The sequence below is a fragment of the Ambystoma mexicanum genome, chromosome 3p, assembly GCF_040938575.1.
Source record: "Ambystoma mexicanum isolate Mex_15411 chromosome 3p, UKY_AmexF1_1, whole genome shotgun sequence".
Classification (NCBI taxonomy): Eukaryota; Metazoa; Chordata; class Amphibia; order Caudata; family Ambystomatidae; genus Ambystoma; species Ambystoma mexicanum.
In genome coordinates, this window is record NC_090925.1 from 774,065,707 (window position 1) to 774,081,420 (window position 15,714).

At 46.1% G+C, this 15,714-nt stretch overlaps 1 protein-coding gene across 2 annotated transcripts in view; it reads left to right on the forward strand.

Annotated features, from left to right (window-relative positions):
• The window catches only part of LOC138580852 (integrin alpha-D-like), a 750,488-nt gene that overhangs the window by 416,691 nt on the left and 318,083 nt on the right, over nt 1-15,714 (forward strand). The window contains exons 17-18 of one of the 2 annotated variants that reach the window (XM_069651726.1): nt 10,814-10,971; nt 14,337-14,519. In XM_069651726.1, the coding sequence (XP_069507827.1) occupies nt 10,814-10,971; nt 14,337-14,519 (341 nt within the window). The remainder of the gene's footprint in view (nt 1-10,813; nt 10,972-14,336; nt 14,520-15,714) is intronic. The other variant, XM_069651727.1, reaches the window with a different exon arrangement.

The window sequence follows — 15,714 nt, forward strand, 5'->3', positions numbered from 1 at the left end:
CGTAAGTATTATAATAGTGCATGAGTCAAGTCTTACATACTTTGCATGGTTGCCGGCAGTGGGTATGGTAGCAGTGTAGTGTTAGGATTTCTGGGCTTCTTTGGTCAGTAACCAGGATTTGGTGTTGTGTCTGAAGCAGTGAAAAGAGGGTTCAGATCTAATGTCCAAAGGTAATGTATTTCAAAGTTTAGTGGCGAGCACGGGAAAGCTTGAGCCGCCTGCTTTTTGGAGCTTGTATCTGGGAATGGTTAAACAGTGTGTTTGGGCTGATCTGGTTGCGCGTGGTGGGTTGTGTTGTGTCTGAAGTTGTCTAAACACACACACACATTCCCATATGCCTCTGACCACATAAAGAAGCTGTCAAGCACATGGACAGTTCCCCACTGGGGCAGACCCCGGATCTGAGGTCCCCACACTTACAAGCAACGCTGAATAGCTTCTTAGGAGTGTTATCTGTTGGACAGCTCACCGCATTGACTGATACCCCCCAAACACACACATATAAGCGCCTATATACTAAAGAAGCAGTTCGACAGGCAGACAGGACAATACAATTGCAGCAGCAAATAAACCTACACCCACAAATTGTTGCATGCTCGCTGAGGATGTGGTTCGGCCCATAGAAGCCCTCCCTGTGATGACAGATAGTCCAGCACACATGTATATACCCACTTGGATCTTGATGAGGTACCTCTTTACAGGGGCAGCTTCTGGCATTGATGGATACTCACAAAAAACCCATAGGCTGGTGCCAGGTGGCTCCGTAATGTGAGCAAACACTACTGACATCTGTATCTGCCCTGCTGGCCCCAAGATTGTAAAGCCTTAGGGTTGACGCAGCCCTTCATCTCTATGTCAAGTTGGGAAATGGAAACACCTGTTATTTACAGGGCTATAAAATGGAAAACTATAGTAGCTAGTGCTATCGTAAAAGACATATATCTTATATATTGAGGAGACAGTTCTGCCCAGGTAAAGCTCTCTTAAGAATACAACATTTCTTCAGATATGCAGGACAGGTGATGACTCTAGCACACACCTAGGCCTGTGTTGCACGCAACCTAGCACCTCACTTATGCAGGACAGGTGATGGCTGTGACACACGCTTAGGCCCGTGTTGCACACAGACCTAGCACCTCAGATAAAAATAATATATACAAGTACTCCTTTGGCGCACTCCAAAAAAGGTTTTTTATTTTTGTATTCGATTTATTCAATTATTTAGGTGAAAATAACAGTCTTAGGTTGTATTCAATTCATACAATTTCAATTCATCATTTCCAATTCCAAATTCCTTCCCTCATTCCAAATTCCTTGCCTCTTCACACAATTTCAATTCATCATTTTCAATTCCACATTCCTTCCTTCTGTCAATCAGAAAATTCCTTACCTCTTTCCAAATTTCTTCCCTCTACACGTGTTTCCCCATCTTGTCAGGTGGTTCTTCAGGAGGGATTTAGTGCATATTCCAATTTTATTGGGATGTTATTGTATTTCAAAATATTTTTAGAATATCTTTGTGATCATAATGGCTGTGGGAACAAGACTGTGGTAAGGTTAGAGCACCATGTGGACTATGCAATGTTGTTGGTTCATAAAGATTACATCATGGTTTTGCTTACATTGTTTATCCTAGCAATAGTCAAGGTTGTTTCCCATTTTTAATTCACCACTTCGGTGTTGGTATCCTATTCACTCTTTTGCTTTTCAAGTTTTGTCAGATATATGCCAATATGCTGTTTTCGATATTCTTTTCAGTTTCCTTTTTTCAAGTTCTAGTATAAAGATAATAATAATTGAATACTGCCTTGTCATTATGCTTGCTTGCTAGTATTTAGCACTATAATGAGTTCATAGTTTTTCCTTTTGCTTAACTTGTTGATTCGCTCTGATTTCAACCAAATGAAAACTGCTTGTTTTATCGGACCTGATAATCCGAGAGTCACTACAAAATGGGCGGTTTTATACACGTCGTAATTTACGCTGATATTTACATGCGTAATGACATCATTAAGTTGTTGCGTGTCAGACGCCATTTGGAGTCGGGATATTTACATCGCAAGTCCAATTTTATGGCGTAGGCTTACATATGGAGAATTCTATTTCATTATTTGATTTCATTGGTTTGATTTGGTATTGCATGAGGTTATATATTCTTGATTATCATCTAAGAGTAATTTTTAAGGAGGAGAAATAGTCGGTTTTATATGTCACTTCATTATTCTCATGTTAATATGTTTGATATAATTATGAAAGTGAACAGTCATATTTCAAACCAGAATATGTGATTTTCTACATGTATATATACCCCAAGTGTACTCAAGAGTTCCATTTGTCTTCAAACATAGTGTGTGCTTACATATATACATCATCAATTTTTCATTCATATTTTCAAATCCATGTCTGAAACACAACATAATTTACAAAACATTTCTGATTTCCGTATCACAATTAAGGCCAGTTTTGCAACAATCAAGATTACAGATCCATATAGCTTCATGTTGACAGAGAAGTTTTACCCTATTTCCTCCATGAATTGTTGACAGATGATGAGTATGACTACATAAAAAACATACACCCAGATCTTGCAACCATCTACTTCTTACCCAAAATACATTAAAAATACATCAAAATACCATAAAGTAGACCAATAATCAATGGAATTGGATCTGTGAGCGAACCAGTATCATCCTATATAGATCAACATCTACAACCATTGGCAGCAGGCCTAGCTTCCTATATACTGGACACCAAACACATTATACAACAGTTGGAATTCATTGAATGGGAAGAAGAATACAGATTGGTAACCTTTGATGTTACATGATTAAATACAAGCATCCTACATACAAAGGGAATAGAAACAGTCAATTACTTCCTAAAAGCAAGATCAATCTCGTACTTGGAACAAAATGAAATGAATCTTGAAATGTTAAACTTTGTCTTGAACAACAATGTTTTCTTATTCAACAATACAATCTACAAACAACGACAAGGAACTGAGGTGGGGGCTAAATTTGCCCCATCGTGTGCAAATTTAGATATGGGGATCTTTGAACTAAAACATGCATGGCAGCATCCGGCATTCACAAAAGAAAATAGCATTGTATTTTAGGAAAATTTATAGATGACGTGCTAGTCATCTGGAAAGGAAGCCAAAAATCTTTTCAAGAATACCACATGTATTTAAGCAACAATGAATATAATCTCAAGTTTTAATGGAAGAGAGTAAAAATAGAATCAATTTCCTGGATTTGGAACTATCTATAAAAAAAAACAAAATACAATTCACGTTATGCATTAAACCGACAACTGGAAATAGAATTTTACATGCAGAAAGCAATCATCCGCAACACATTATCAAAAACATACCATGTGGAGAATTCCTCAGGATTAAAAGAAATTGCACACAAGAAAAGGAAATGACAAAATATGTGAATTCAGCAATCATCAAATTCAAACAAAGAGAATATGGAAAGCAGCAACTAATGGAAGCTTACAATAAAACCAAACTGTATACAATAAATTAATTATTACAGAATAAACCCCAAATAGAGAAAAAGACAACAGAAGGAAAGATAAGATTTATCACATCTTACAGTTCGGACAACATCGTTCTAAGAAAGATATTGAAAAAACACTGGCCTATACTACAAATTATCTAGACGAGAATCCATGCATCACATTTCGAAAGGCGAAAAATTTGAAACAAATTTTATGCGCATGACACTTTCTGATAAAAAAGAAAGTCAAATGAAAAAGAAAATTGTGGTCAACTGACAATCTATAGGGAAATTACAAATGCAGAAATTGTAACTACTGTGCCTACTCAGACAATGGTAAAAAGGAAATTATGTTACCCAATGGCAGAAAGCATCTAATCAGTGATTTTATGAACTGCAATTCAAATTTTGTGGTGTATGCGATAGAATGCATATTCTCCAAAATGTAGGGAGCACAGTAAGAGCATTAAGTATCAGGTTCTCCGAACACTTAAGGACAATAAAAAATAAAGACACGAGATACTCACTAGGACAGCATTTTGAATTAGAACATCCAAATGTTAGTACAAATGGAATTAAATATTATGGATTAGAAATAGTGAATACTCCACCCAGAGGAAGAAATAGAGTCAAACTTCTTTGTCAACATAAAGCTATATGGATCTATAATCTTGATTGTTGCAAAACTGGCCTTAATTGTGATACGGAAATGGGAAATGTTTTGTAAATGATGTTGTGTTTCAGATATGGATTTGAAAATATGAATGAAAAATTGATGTACATATGTAAGCACGCACTTTGTTTGAAGACAAAAGGGAACTGTTGAGTACACTTGGGGTATATATACATATATAAAATCACAATTTCTGGTTTGAAATATAACTGTTCACTTTCATAATTATATCAAACATATTATCATGAGAATAATGAAGTGACATATAAAACTGACTATTTCTCCTCCTTAAAAATTACTCTTAGATGATAATCAAGAATATATAACGTCATGCAATACCAAATCAAACCAATCAAATCAATTAATGAAATAGAATTCTCCATATTTATGCCTAAACCATAAAATAGGACTCGCAATGTAAATATCCCAACTCAAAATGGCGCCTGACAGGCAGCAACAAAATGACATCACTGCGCATGTAAATATCAGCGTAAATGACAACGTGTATAAAACCGGCCATTTTGTAATGACTCTCGGATTATCAGGTCCGATAAAACAAGCAGTTTTCGTTTGGTAGAAATCGGAGCGAATCAACAAGTTAAGCAAAGGGAAAAACTATGAACTCATTATAGTGCTAAATACTAGCAAGTAAGCATAATGACAAGGGAGTATTCAATTATTATTATCTTTATACTAGAACTTGAAAAAAGGAACTCAAAAGAATATTGAAAACCGTACATTGGTATATATCTGCCAAAACGTGAAAAGCAAAAGCGTCAATAGGATACCAACACCGAAGTGGTGAATTGAAAATGGAAAACAACCTTGACTATTAATGGGATAAACAATGCAAGTAAAACCATGAGGTAATCTTTATGAACCAACAACATTGCATAGTCCACATGGCGTTCTAACCTTACCACAATCTTGTTCCCACTGCCATTATGATCACAATTGATATTCTAAAAATATTTTGAAATACAATAACATCTCAATAAAATTGGAATATGCGCTAAATCCCTCCTGAAGAACTACTTGATAAGATGGGGAAACATCTGTAGAGGGAAGACATTTGGAATGAGGGAAGGAATTTTCTTATTGACAGAAGAAAGGAATTTGGAATTGAAAATGATGAATTGAAATTGTATGAAGAGGGAAGGAATTTGGAATGAGGGAAGGAATTTTCTGATTGCCAGAAGGAAGGAATTTGGAATTGAAAATGATGAATTGAAATTGTATGAACTGAATACAACCTAAGACTGTTATTTTCACCTCAATAATTGAAAAAGTTGAATACAAAAATAAAAAAACTTTTTTGGAGTGCGCCAAAGGAGTATATATTATTTTTTTCTCTTATTTTTCAACATTGGGAAGCCACAGTGTTACAAGTACCAGGTGCAGCAAACACAACTTTAAGAAGTCTCTATCAAATCTAAGTAAACTCGCCATAGTTGCTACGGGCTGAAACAAATAAACAACTAGCACCTCAGATATGCAGGACAGGTGATGGCTCTAGAACACACCCAGGCCCATGTTGCACACAGACATAGCACCTCAGATATGCAGGACAGGTGATGGCTCTGGAACACACCTAGGCCCATGTTGCACACAGACATAGCACCTCAGATATGCAGGACAGGTGATGGCTCTAGCACACACCCAGGCCCGTGTTGCACACAGACATAACACCTCAGATATGCCGGACAGGTGATGGCTCTAGTACACACCCAGGCCCGTGTTGCACACAGACATAGCACTTCAGATATGCAGGACAGGTGATGGCTCTAGCAGACACCCAGGCCCGTGTTTTACACAGACATAGCACCTCAGATATGCAGGACAGGTGATGGCTCTAGCACACACCTACGCCCATGTTGCACACAGACCTAGCACCTCAGATATGCAGGGCAGGCAATGGCTCTAACACACTCCTAGGCCCATGTTGCACACAGACATAGCACCTCAGATATGCAGAACATGTGATGGCTCTACTACACTCCTAGGCCTGTGTTGCACACAGACCTAGCACCTCAGATATGCAGGACAGTCGATGGCTCTAGCACACTCCTAGGCCTGTGTTGCACACAGACATAACACCTCAGGTATGCAGGACAGGTGATGGCTCTAGCACACTCCTAGGCCTGTGTTGCAGACAGACCTAGCACATCAGATACGCAGGACAGGTGATGGCTCTAGCACACTCCTAGGCCTGTGTTGCACACAGACCTGGCACCTCAGATATGCAGGACAGGTGATGGCTCTAGCACACGCCTAGGCCCGTGTTGCACGCAGACCTAGAACCTCAGATATGCAGGACAGGTGATGGCTCTAGCACACTCCTAGGCCTGTGTTGTACGCAGACCTAGCACCTCAGATATGCAGGACAGGCACACGCCTAGGCCCCTGTTGCACACAGACATAACACCTCAGATATGCAGGACAGGTGATGGCTCTAGCACACGCCTAGGCCCCTGTTGCACACAGACATAACACCTCAGATATGCAGGACAGGTGATGGCTCTAGCACAGGCCTAGGCCCGTGTTGCACACAGACATAGCACCTCGGATATGCAGGACAGGTGATGGCTCTAGCACACGCCTAGGCCCGTGTTGCACACAGACCTTGCACCTCGGATATGCAGGACAGGTGATGGCTCTAGCACACGCCTAGGCCCGTGTTGCACACAGACCTTGCACCTCGGATATGCAGGACAGGTGATGGCTCTAGCACACGCCTAGGGCCGTGTTGCACACAGACCTAACACCTCGGATATGCAGGACAGGTGATGGCTCTAGCACACGCCTAGGCCCGTGTTGCACACAGACATAACACCTCGGATATGCAGGACAGGTGATGGCTCTAGCACACGCCTAAGCCCGTGTTGCACACAGACCTAGCACCTCGGATATGCAGGAAAGGTGATGGCTCTAGCATACGCCTAGGCCCGTGTTGCACACAGACCTAGCACCTCGGATATGCAGGACAGGTGATGGCTCTAGCGCACGCCTAGGCCCGTGTTGCACACAGACCTAGCACCTCGGATATGCAGGCAGGACAGGTGATGGCTCTAGCACAGGCCTAGGCCCGTGTTGCACACAGACCTAGCACCTCGGATATGCAGGACAGGTGATGGCTCTAGCACACGCCTAGGCCCGTGTTGCACACAGACCTAGCACCTCGGATAGGCAGGACACGTGATGGCTGTAGCACACGCCTAGGCCCGTGTTGCACACAGACCTAGCACCTCAGATATGCAGGACAGGTGATGGCTGTAGCACGCGCCTAGGCCCGTGTTGCACACAGACCTAGCACCTCAGATATTCAGGACAGGTGATGGCTCTATCACGCGCCTAGGCCCGTGTTGCACACAGACATAACACCTCGGATATGCAGGACAGGTGATGGCTCTAGCACAGGCCTAGGCCCGTGTTGCACACAGACATAACACCTCGGATATGCAGGACAGGTGATGGCTCTAGCACAGGCCTAGGCCCGTGTTGCACACAGACCTAGCACCTCGGATATGCAGGACAGGTGATGGCTCTAGCACGCGCCTAGGCCCGTGTTGCACACAGACCTTGCACCTCGGATATGCAGGACAGGTGATGGCTCTAGCACGCGCCTAAGGCCGTGTTGCACACAGACCTAACACCTCGGATATGCAGGACAGGTGATGGCTCTAGCACACGCCTAGGCCCGTGTTGCACACAGACATAACACCTCGGATATGCAGGACAGGTGATGGCTCTAGCACATGCCTAGGCCCGTGTTGCACACATACCTAGCACCTCGGATATGCAGGACAGGTGATGGCTCTAGCACACGCCTAGGCCCGTGTTGCACACAGACCTAGCACCTCGGATATGCAGGCAGGACAGGTGATGGCTCTAGCACAGGCCTAGGCCCGTGTTGCACACAGACCTAGCACCTCGGATATGCAGGACAGGTGATGGCTCTAGCACAAGCCTAGGCCCGTGTTGCACACAGACCTAGCACCTCGGATATGCAGGACAGGTGATGGCTCTAGCACAGGCCTAGGCCCGTGTTGCACACAGACCTAGCACCTCGGATATGCAGGACAGGTGATGGCTCTAGCACAGGCCTAGGCCCGTGTTGCACACAGACCTAGCACCTCGGATATGCAGGACAGGTGATGGCTGTAGCACGCGCCTAGGCCCGTGTTGCACACAGACCTTGCACCTCGGATATGCAGGACAGGTGATGGCTCTAGCACGCGCCTAAGGCCGTGTTGCACACAGACCTAGCACCTCGGATATGCAGGACAGGTGATGGCTCTAGCACAGGCCTAGGCCCGTGTTGCACACAGACCTAGCACCTCGGATATGCAGGACAGGTGATGGCTGTAGCGCACGCCTAGGCCCGTGTTGCACACAGACCTTGCACCTCGGATATGCAGGACAGGTGATGGCTCTAGCACGCGCCTAAGGCCGTGTTGCACACAGACCTAACACCTCGGATATGCAGGACAGGTGATGGCTCTAGCACACGCCTAGGCCCGTGTTGCACACAGACATAACACCTCGGATATGCAGGACAGGTGATGGCTCTAGCACACGCCTAAGCCCGTGTTGCACACATACCTAGCACCTCGGATATGCAGGACAGGTGATGGCTCTAGCACACGCCTAGGCCCGTGTTGCACACAGACATAACACCTCGGATATGCAGGACAGGTGATGGCTCTAGCACATGCCTAGGCCCGTGTTGCACACATACCTAGCACCTCGGATATGCAGGACAGGTGATGGCTCTAGCACACGCCTAGGCCCGTGTTGCACACAGACCTAGCACCTCGGATAGGCAGGACACGTGATGGCTGTAGCACACGCCTAGGCCCGTGTTGCACACAGACCTAGCACCTCAGATATGCAGGACAGGTGATGGCTCTAGCACACACCCAGGCCCGTGTTTTACACAGACATAGCACCTCAGATATGCAGGACAGGTGATGGCTGTGACACACGCCTAAGCCCGTGTTGCACACATACCTAGCACCTCGGATATGCAGGACAGGTGATGGCTCTAGCACACGCCTAGGCCTGTGTTGCACACAGACCTAGCACCTCGGAAATGCAGGACAGGCGATGGCTCTAGCACATGCCTAGGCCCGTGTTGCACACAGACCTAGCACCTTGGATATGCAGGCAGGACAGATGATGGCTCTAGCACAGGCCTAGGCCCGTGTTGCACACAGACCTAGCACCTCGGATATGCACGACAGGTGATGGCTCTAGCACATGCCTAGGCCCGTGTTGCACACAGACCTAGCACCTCGGATATGCACGACAGGTGATGGCTCTAGTACATGCCTAGGCCCGTGTTGCACACAGACCTAGCACCTCGGATATGCACGACAGGTGATGGCTCTAGCACACGCCTAAGCCTGTGTTGCACACATACCTAGCACCTCGGATATGCAGGACAGGTGATGGCTCTAGCACACGCCTAGGCCCGTGTTGCACACAGACCTAGCACCTCGGATATGCAGGCAGGACAGGTGATGGCTCTAGCACAGGCCTAGGCCCGTGTTGACAACACAGACCTAGCACCTCGGATATGCAGGACAGGTGATGGCTCTAGCACACGCCTAGGCCCGTGTTGCACACAGACCTAGCACCTCGGATATGCAGGACAGGTGATGGCTGTAGCACACGCCTAGGCCCGTGTTGCACACAGACCTAGCACCTCAGATATGTAGGACAGGTGATGGCTCTAGCACGCGCCTAGGCCCGTGTTGCACACAGACATAACACCTCGGATATGCAGCGCCTAGGCCCGTGTTGCACACAGACCTAGCACCTCAGATATGCAGGACAGGTGATGGCTCTAGCACGCGCCTAGGCCCGTGTTGCACACAGACATAACACCTCGGATATGCAGCGCCTAGGCCCGTGTTGCACACAGACATAACACCTCGGATATGCAGCACCTAGGCCCGTGTTGCACACAGACATAACACCTCAGATATGCAGGACAGCTGATGGCCCATGTTGCACACAGAGCTGCTGAGTTTCCATTATTATTCAAAACGCCTTCACCATCTCCAAGTCCTTCAAAATTCGGCTGCGAGAGCGGTCTCTGGTTCTCTCTACCGCTCGAACGTTTCTCCCATCTCACGTGCACTGCATTGGCTCCCTGTAGCCGGCAGAGGTAAGTTTAAAGCACTTTGTATTGTCGACCATGTTTTTAATGGCTGTGGAGCTGAATTTCTGCAGGATACATTTCGTTTCTACGTTCCATCCAGACCTCTCCGTTCCGCCGATGCTTTATCCATCCAGGTGCCTCGGTTTCACTGCACCAGAGTTGGAGGCCGCTGCGCTTTTTCTATTGCGGCTGCCACTCTCTGGAACTTTTTGCAGTTCATCATACGCGTCACTGAACACCATCTCCTGTTTCCCCATTGGGTCAAAACATGTCTCTTAAGGTCTTTCCTTTTCCTGCCACTCTCCGTCCCCCTGTGATACTTCCCCCTCAGTAGCGCCATGATGCCTTTGGGCGACCGCTGTGCTTTACAACTACATACAACATAACATTAGCCTGGGGGTGGACACCTAGACTTTGCGTCATCAGTGCCTCTTTGTAACCAATGTTCTGGGGGTGGGGGGTCTTCTACAGGGAGCCTCCAAGCCACTGTGGACTTTGGCCTGCGCCTGGATGCTGCACTGAGAGTGAACCCCCGCGCTGTCTTTGAGTCCGGAAAACGCGATGAGAGTGGGACTGTGGACGTCACGTCCGGCTTCAAGCGCTGCTACCCTTACCGAGTGAAACTTCCGGTGAGTAAAAGGGACTCTGCTCTAGCACACATTCACCCTGTGTGGCCAAAGGCCAGAGCCATGCAACTGTTATACTGTGTGTGGACGCTAGGGGCGACAGTAAGACCCTGTGCTATTGTAAACGCCTGCTATTTTTAAAATACTGCCTTTTAATGACTTAGAAACACGTGGCATATTTTCTACATGAGGGACATAGTACTTATGGGGCAATTCCAACTAATTAAAAGAAATTGATATTACATCTGTACTGCATTGAGTAAATAAACCATGGGTATAAAGACATATTTTTCCCAGGCAGTCCTTTCTATATATACCACATGTAGTAAATACCCCAATGCGATCTAAACTCATGAAGAGGTGGTATTGTAAAAATAGGCAGTATTTAAAATAGTGGATGTTCTTACTGTTACCACCACACCCACAATGAGGCTCTAGGTTCAGTGGCTGCCTGCTCCCTGCAGGATCTCAGCCAATGCCACCCTGTAAATGGCCAGTAGGTGTCACTACTGGACTGCTGTCTGAGTGCTTACACCAGTATCTTAGCTAATGTCATTCTCTAATTTCCAAATAAGGTTAATGTGTGCCCTGCTGTCAGTCCCTTGCGAGACTTTCGTCAGGCCCGCACTGTGACTGGTCTTTGGCTGCCACTGCTGCACTTGCGTTGTCTACCCACCTCTGGTCCGATACTTATGCCAGACTGTGACTGGATATCCCTAGAACACCATTGTCTGTGAGCGCTATCCCTTCTTAGGAACAGCCTCCTCCTCCCTCTTCGTCTTGAGCAGGACTTTCTCAAATCCCGGAAACACCTTGAGACTTTCCTCTTTACCCCCTGCCCCCTCCTCTCCTCTGCTAATCTCACAGTTGCTTGTTTGGTGTTCAGGGCCCTTTTGCTGACCTCCCACACTGAATCGCCCCCAGCTTCTGTTTATCCTCAGCACTTGCCTCGGGACACCCTACGCCCTTGGAGGCTCGCACTTACCATACATTGCACTTCACCTGTTGCTCAGCCAAGATCACCCCGAAACCTATCCCATCCCCCCTCCCTTCTGCACTTGCACGTTCTGAACCCTCACAAAGCATAGTAGGTTCGTCCCCCCACTGTGTTAATAATTGTTATGTATTTTAATGTTTCTCATCCCCGTGTCCCCTCCCTGTTGCCCTGTGGGCACTTTGAAACACAATTGACTTGCTCTATAAGCGCCTAGCAAGCAAGCAATAAATAAATAAATAAATGAATACCTTAGCCCTTGCCATACATTCATGGGTAGTTGGGTGACACTGCTACTGCAATGCCCGTCTACTGCCCAGGACCTCATCACATGCCACAAGCCAATCCCCCACCCAATGGCTTGATGTCATTACTACCCCAGAGTCTGTCGGCTGGCAATGAACCACATTCAATGCCACAATGTGGCTGGCCACTGTTGTCATTGCTGCACTGGTGTCTGCCTCAGCAAGGTCCTAAGACAATGTATTTCTGAGGAAGGCCAGAGGAATCTTATACCTTTTGAAGCTTAGAAGCAGTTCAGATCCCTAAAGGAGTAAACTGCACCTCGGCAGGGATGGCATCAGAGCCTTTCAATCTTTTCACTTGAAATGGGCCTTGAGACTTTTGGGGCCCCCGAGCAGCTGCCTCATGTTGACAGTCTTATGACTTTGTAAAATAGCTCTTCAATTCAGGACATTAAATATGCGCTTTGTAGCATATGTGTTACAGGCCACCTTCAGGTTGTCACCTCTGTTGGGCCTCTTGCAGTATCCAGCAGCATTCTTATCACCTACTTCCCTTTTTACTCCGGTTTCAATCTTGCTGACAAAGATAGCTTAATAGCTTTTCAGTGGACCTATAGGGCCTGAGTCTGAGCTTCGTGTAAAATAAGACAAGCAGCATTGGAGATTGACCAAGACAATGTTCTTTTCTTCCATGTCATGTCCCTATATTTATACAGTTACAGAGTACGAAGCAAATAAGAAGATTGTTTTTCAATCCCGCAATTAAACTTTTATTATTTTAGCTCAGAATTAGGCCCTTGGAGTTTCAGCTCTCACCTGGCTGCCTGTCCCGTGATAATCTGTAGCTATTAACTCCCCTTGCTCCTCTACTTCCCCTTATATCGCCATTCAAATCTAAGCACCACACAGGTCCCATAGATTCCATTTCTGAGTTATAGGCAAACATCATGTTCAAATGGCCCCCATGTGCCCTGACACATCTTCAGCCGGCCCTGCACCTCTTTGTCAACTTCTAACCATGCTGAGGAGCACCCCCTCTCCCCCTGGAATACCAGCAGCGCTTTGTCAGAATATAGTGAATCCCAGCTCACTTATCCCTGATATTCATTCTTGCAAAGACCAGATTGGATACGAATTCTGTGAAGCCCCAAGGTATCCACTTCAAAATCAATTTTGAGCAATATTTTTCTCAACATTAGGATTTCTGTAAAATCATGAGAGGTAGTCGTTTTATCCAAAATACGTTCCTTCTCGAGCCCTTCGCTCAGCTACCTCCAACTCTGTAAGGGCTAGATGCTTCTCCAGGCAGAGAGTGGGGGTAGATCTCTCTCCTCTGCAGGCGCCTCCCTCTGGAATGGCCTCCCTGCCCCTCTCAAACTTGCGCCGGACCACCTGAAGTTCCGGAAGCAGCTCAAAACTTTCCTCTTCTCTTCTTTCCCTCTCTCCCTCCCCTGCAGACCTACCTGACCTACCTGTCTGCTGTACCAACTGGTTGCTTGGCTACCCTCGGGGTCTCACTGGGTACCAGGCTCTTTCTTGATCAGTCACCCTTACACTGCCTCCGGGCCCAACACACACTTAGGGGCTGTAACTGTAACCCTACAGTCCCTTGTTCTCCTTGCACCACCCAGAGCCGCGCTGCCCTGGCTGCACTTACTCAGAGCATTGCTGCCCTGTTTTTCCGTCCCCTCTACCTTGCACTTCTCCCCTCCCTTTCCCCTTGCACTTCTCGTTCTTGCACTTGCACGATCTGAATGACACAATGCCTAGTAAGATCATTTGTCTTGTTCTCCCTCTGTCTTCGCTCCCTTATCTAGTCACACCTAGAAACACTTATAAATGACTTCTCATAACATATCACACAGGGCCGATATAGACTCCAGGGGAGTCCATGTAATGTAATGTATTATACAACTTATACTGCAAGGATTGTGTAAGGATCTGTCTTCTCCTGCATCCTAGTGGAATCTGGAGTGAGTGTTATGAGTGACATTGGAATGTTACTGGATGGAATGTTTGTGTATGACTGGTGTTCTCTGGAGGGGAGTTGAAGATGTAAGCCTGAGAGAGAGGATGCCGGTGCTTGCCTATGTGAACTGGAATCTACTATCTGATTAATATGACTCTAGAAACTGGATGTTATGCTTGGAAACATAATAAAGAAGTCACTCATCCATACCATGATGTCAGAGTCATTCTACCTGAACCCAGATATCCACATTGGCGACGAGGATGCTGGCTGTGCTGGGGGGACAGCACAGAAGAAGAGACAAGCACCGCCCCCCCAAACCAAGGAAGACCCTCTCTCTCAGGTAAGGCGAGCGCTAAATGCAGTAGGCGCAGAAGGGCCTAGCGCCAAGGGCACAGGCGAAGGCAATAAGGAGCTGCGCCAGGGCCAGATGCCAGCTGGCCTGTCACCAGTTAGACAGGTCAAGCACAGAGAAAGTCAAGAGACTTTGGCAGGGCTGAGGGCCCAGAAACAGTTTTAAGGGGTTTGGAAAACCAAGCTGCGGCATGGAGGGCTTGGAGCCCAGGGCAGTAGCAAGTGAAGAGGCCTGGGGTCTAAGTTACGCCTGGAAATATGGGAAGCCATGCTGCGCAGCTGGGGGCTTGGAGCCCAGGGCAGCAGTATTAGAAGAGGTTGGGAACCTAAGCTGCACCTAGAAGTGACAGAGAAGTTGGATGAAGAAGCTGAAGAAACTTGTGGCTCATGTGCAAGGCGCCTGGAGCAGAGGAGGGTCCTGATGGCCATTCCAGCGCTTGGAGGGGATTGGAGCCTGTGACTGGGCTTATAAAGGGGCTCGGAGCCCATTTGCAGCAACACCATAATGAGTTGGAGCCCACAATAGTAGCGTCTTGTGGGGCTGGGAGCCTGTGCAAGTGGGTTTGCTACGTTCTGCTGGCATTGTGAATTCGTGGTTCAGCACCTGTGAGCTTTGACTGGACTTGAAGAGAGCTTGGAGTTTGTGATGTGCCTAGGAGGGGCATGGTGTCTCTTGCCGGATAGCAGAGGGGCAGTGTCTTTGCCTATGGTTTGGAGAACTGTGTGCTTATTGTTTTGGGAACTGCGTTATACAAGAATCCCCAGAGGTACTTTTGACTTTAAAAGATGCTGCCACGAGGAACAGTAAAACAAGAAAATTGAGTTTTGCTTTTGATGATTTTGGTTTAAGCAGTCAATTTTAGTTTTTGACTTATATGTCATTGTCATGTGAGGCTTGTTGATTAATTGGTCATTTCTGCGTGAATGAATTGGAGTAAATGGAGTGAAGGTAGAGTGCATGTAGTAGCCGCTGTGCTTTTAATCGGTATTTAGCAAAATGATGATTCTAGGTCATTGGCGTGTATAACAAATTGTTTTTCACACAGATGGTCTCAAAAGTGAATTACAGTGTTGATTGACCAGGATGGTAGAGATACCTCGCTCAAGGTGATATGACACGTGTTTGCTGCACTAATAATTTTCTTTTCCAGGATGGACATTTTAGTTGAGAGTGGAAAACACTG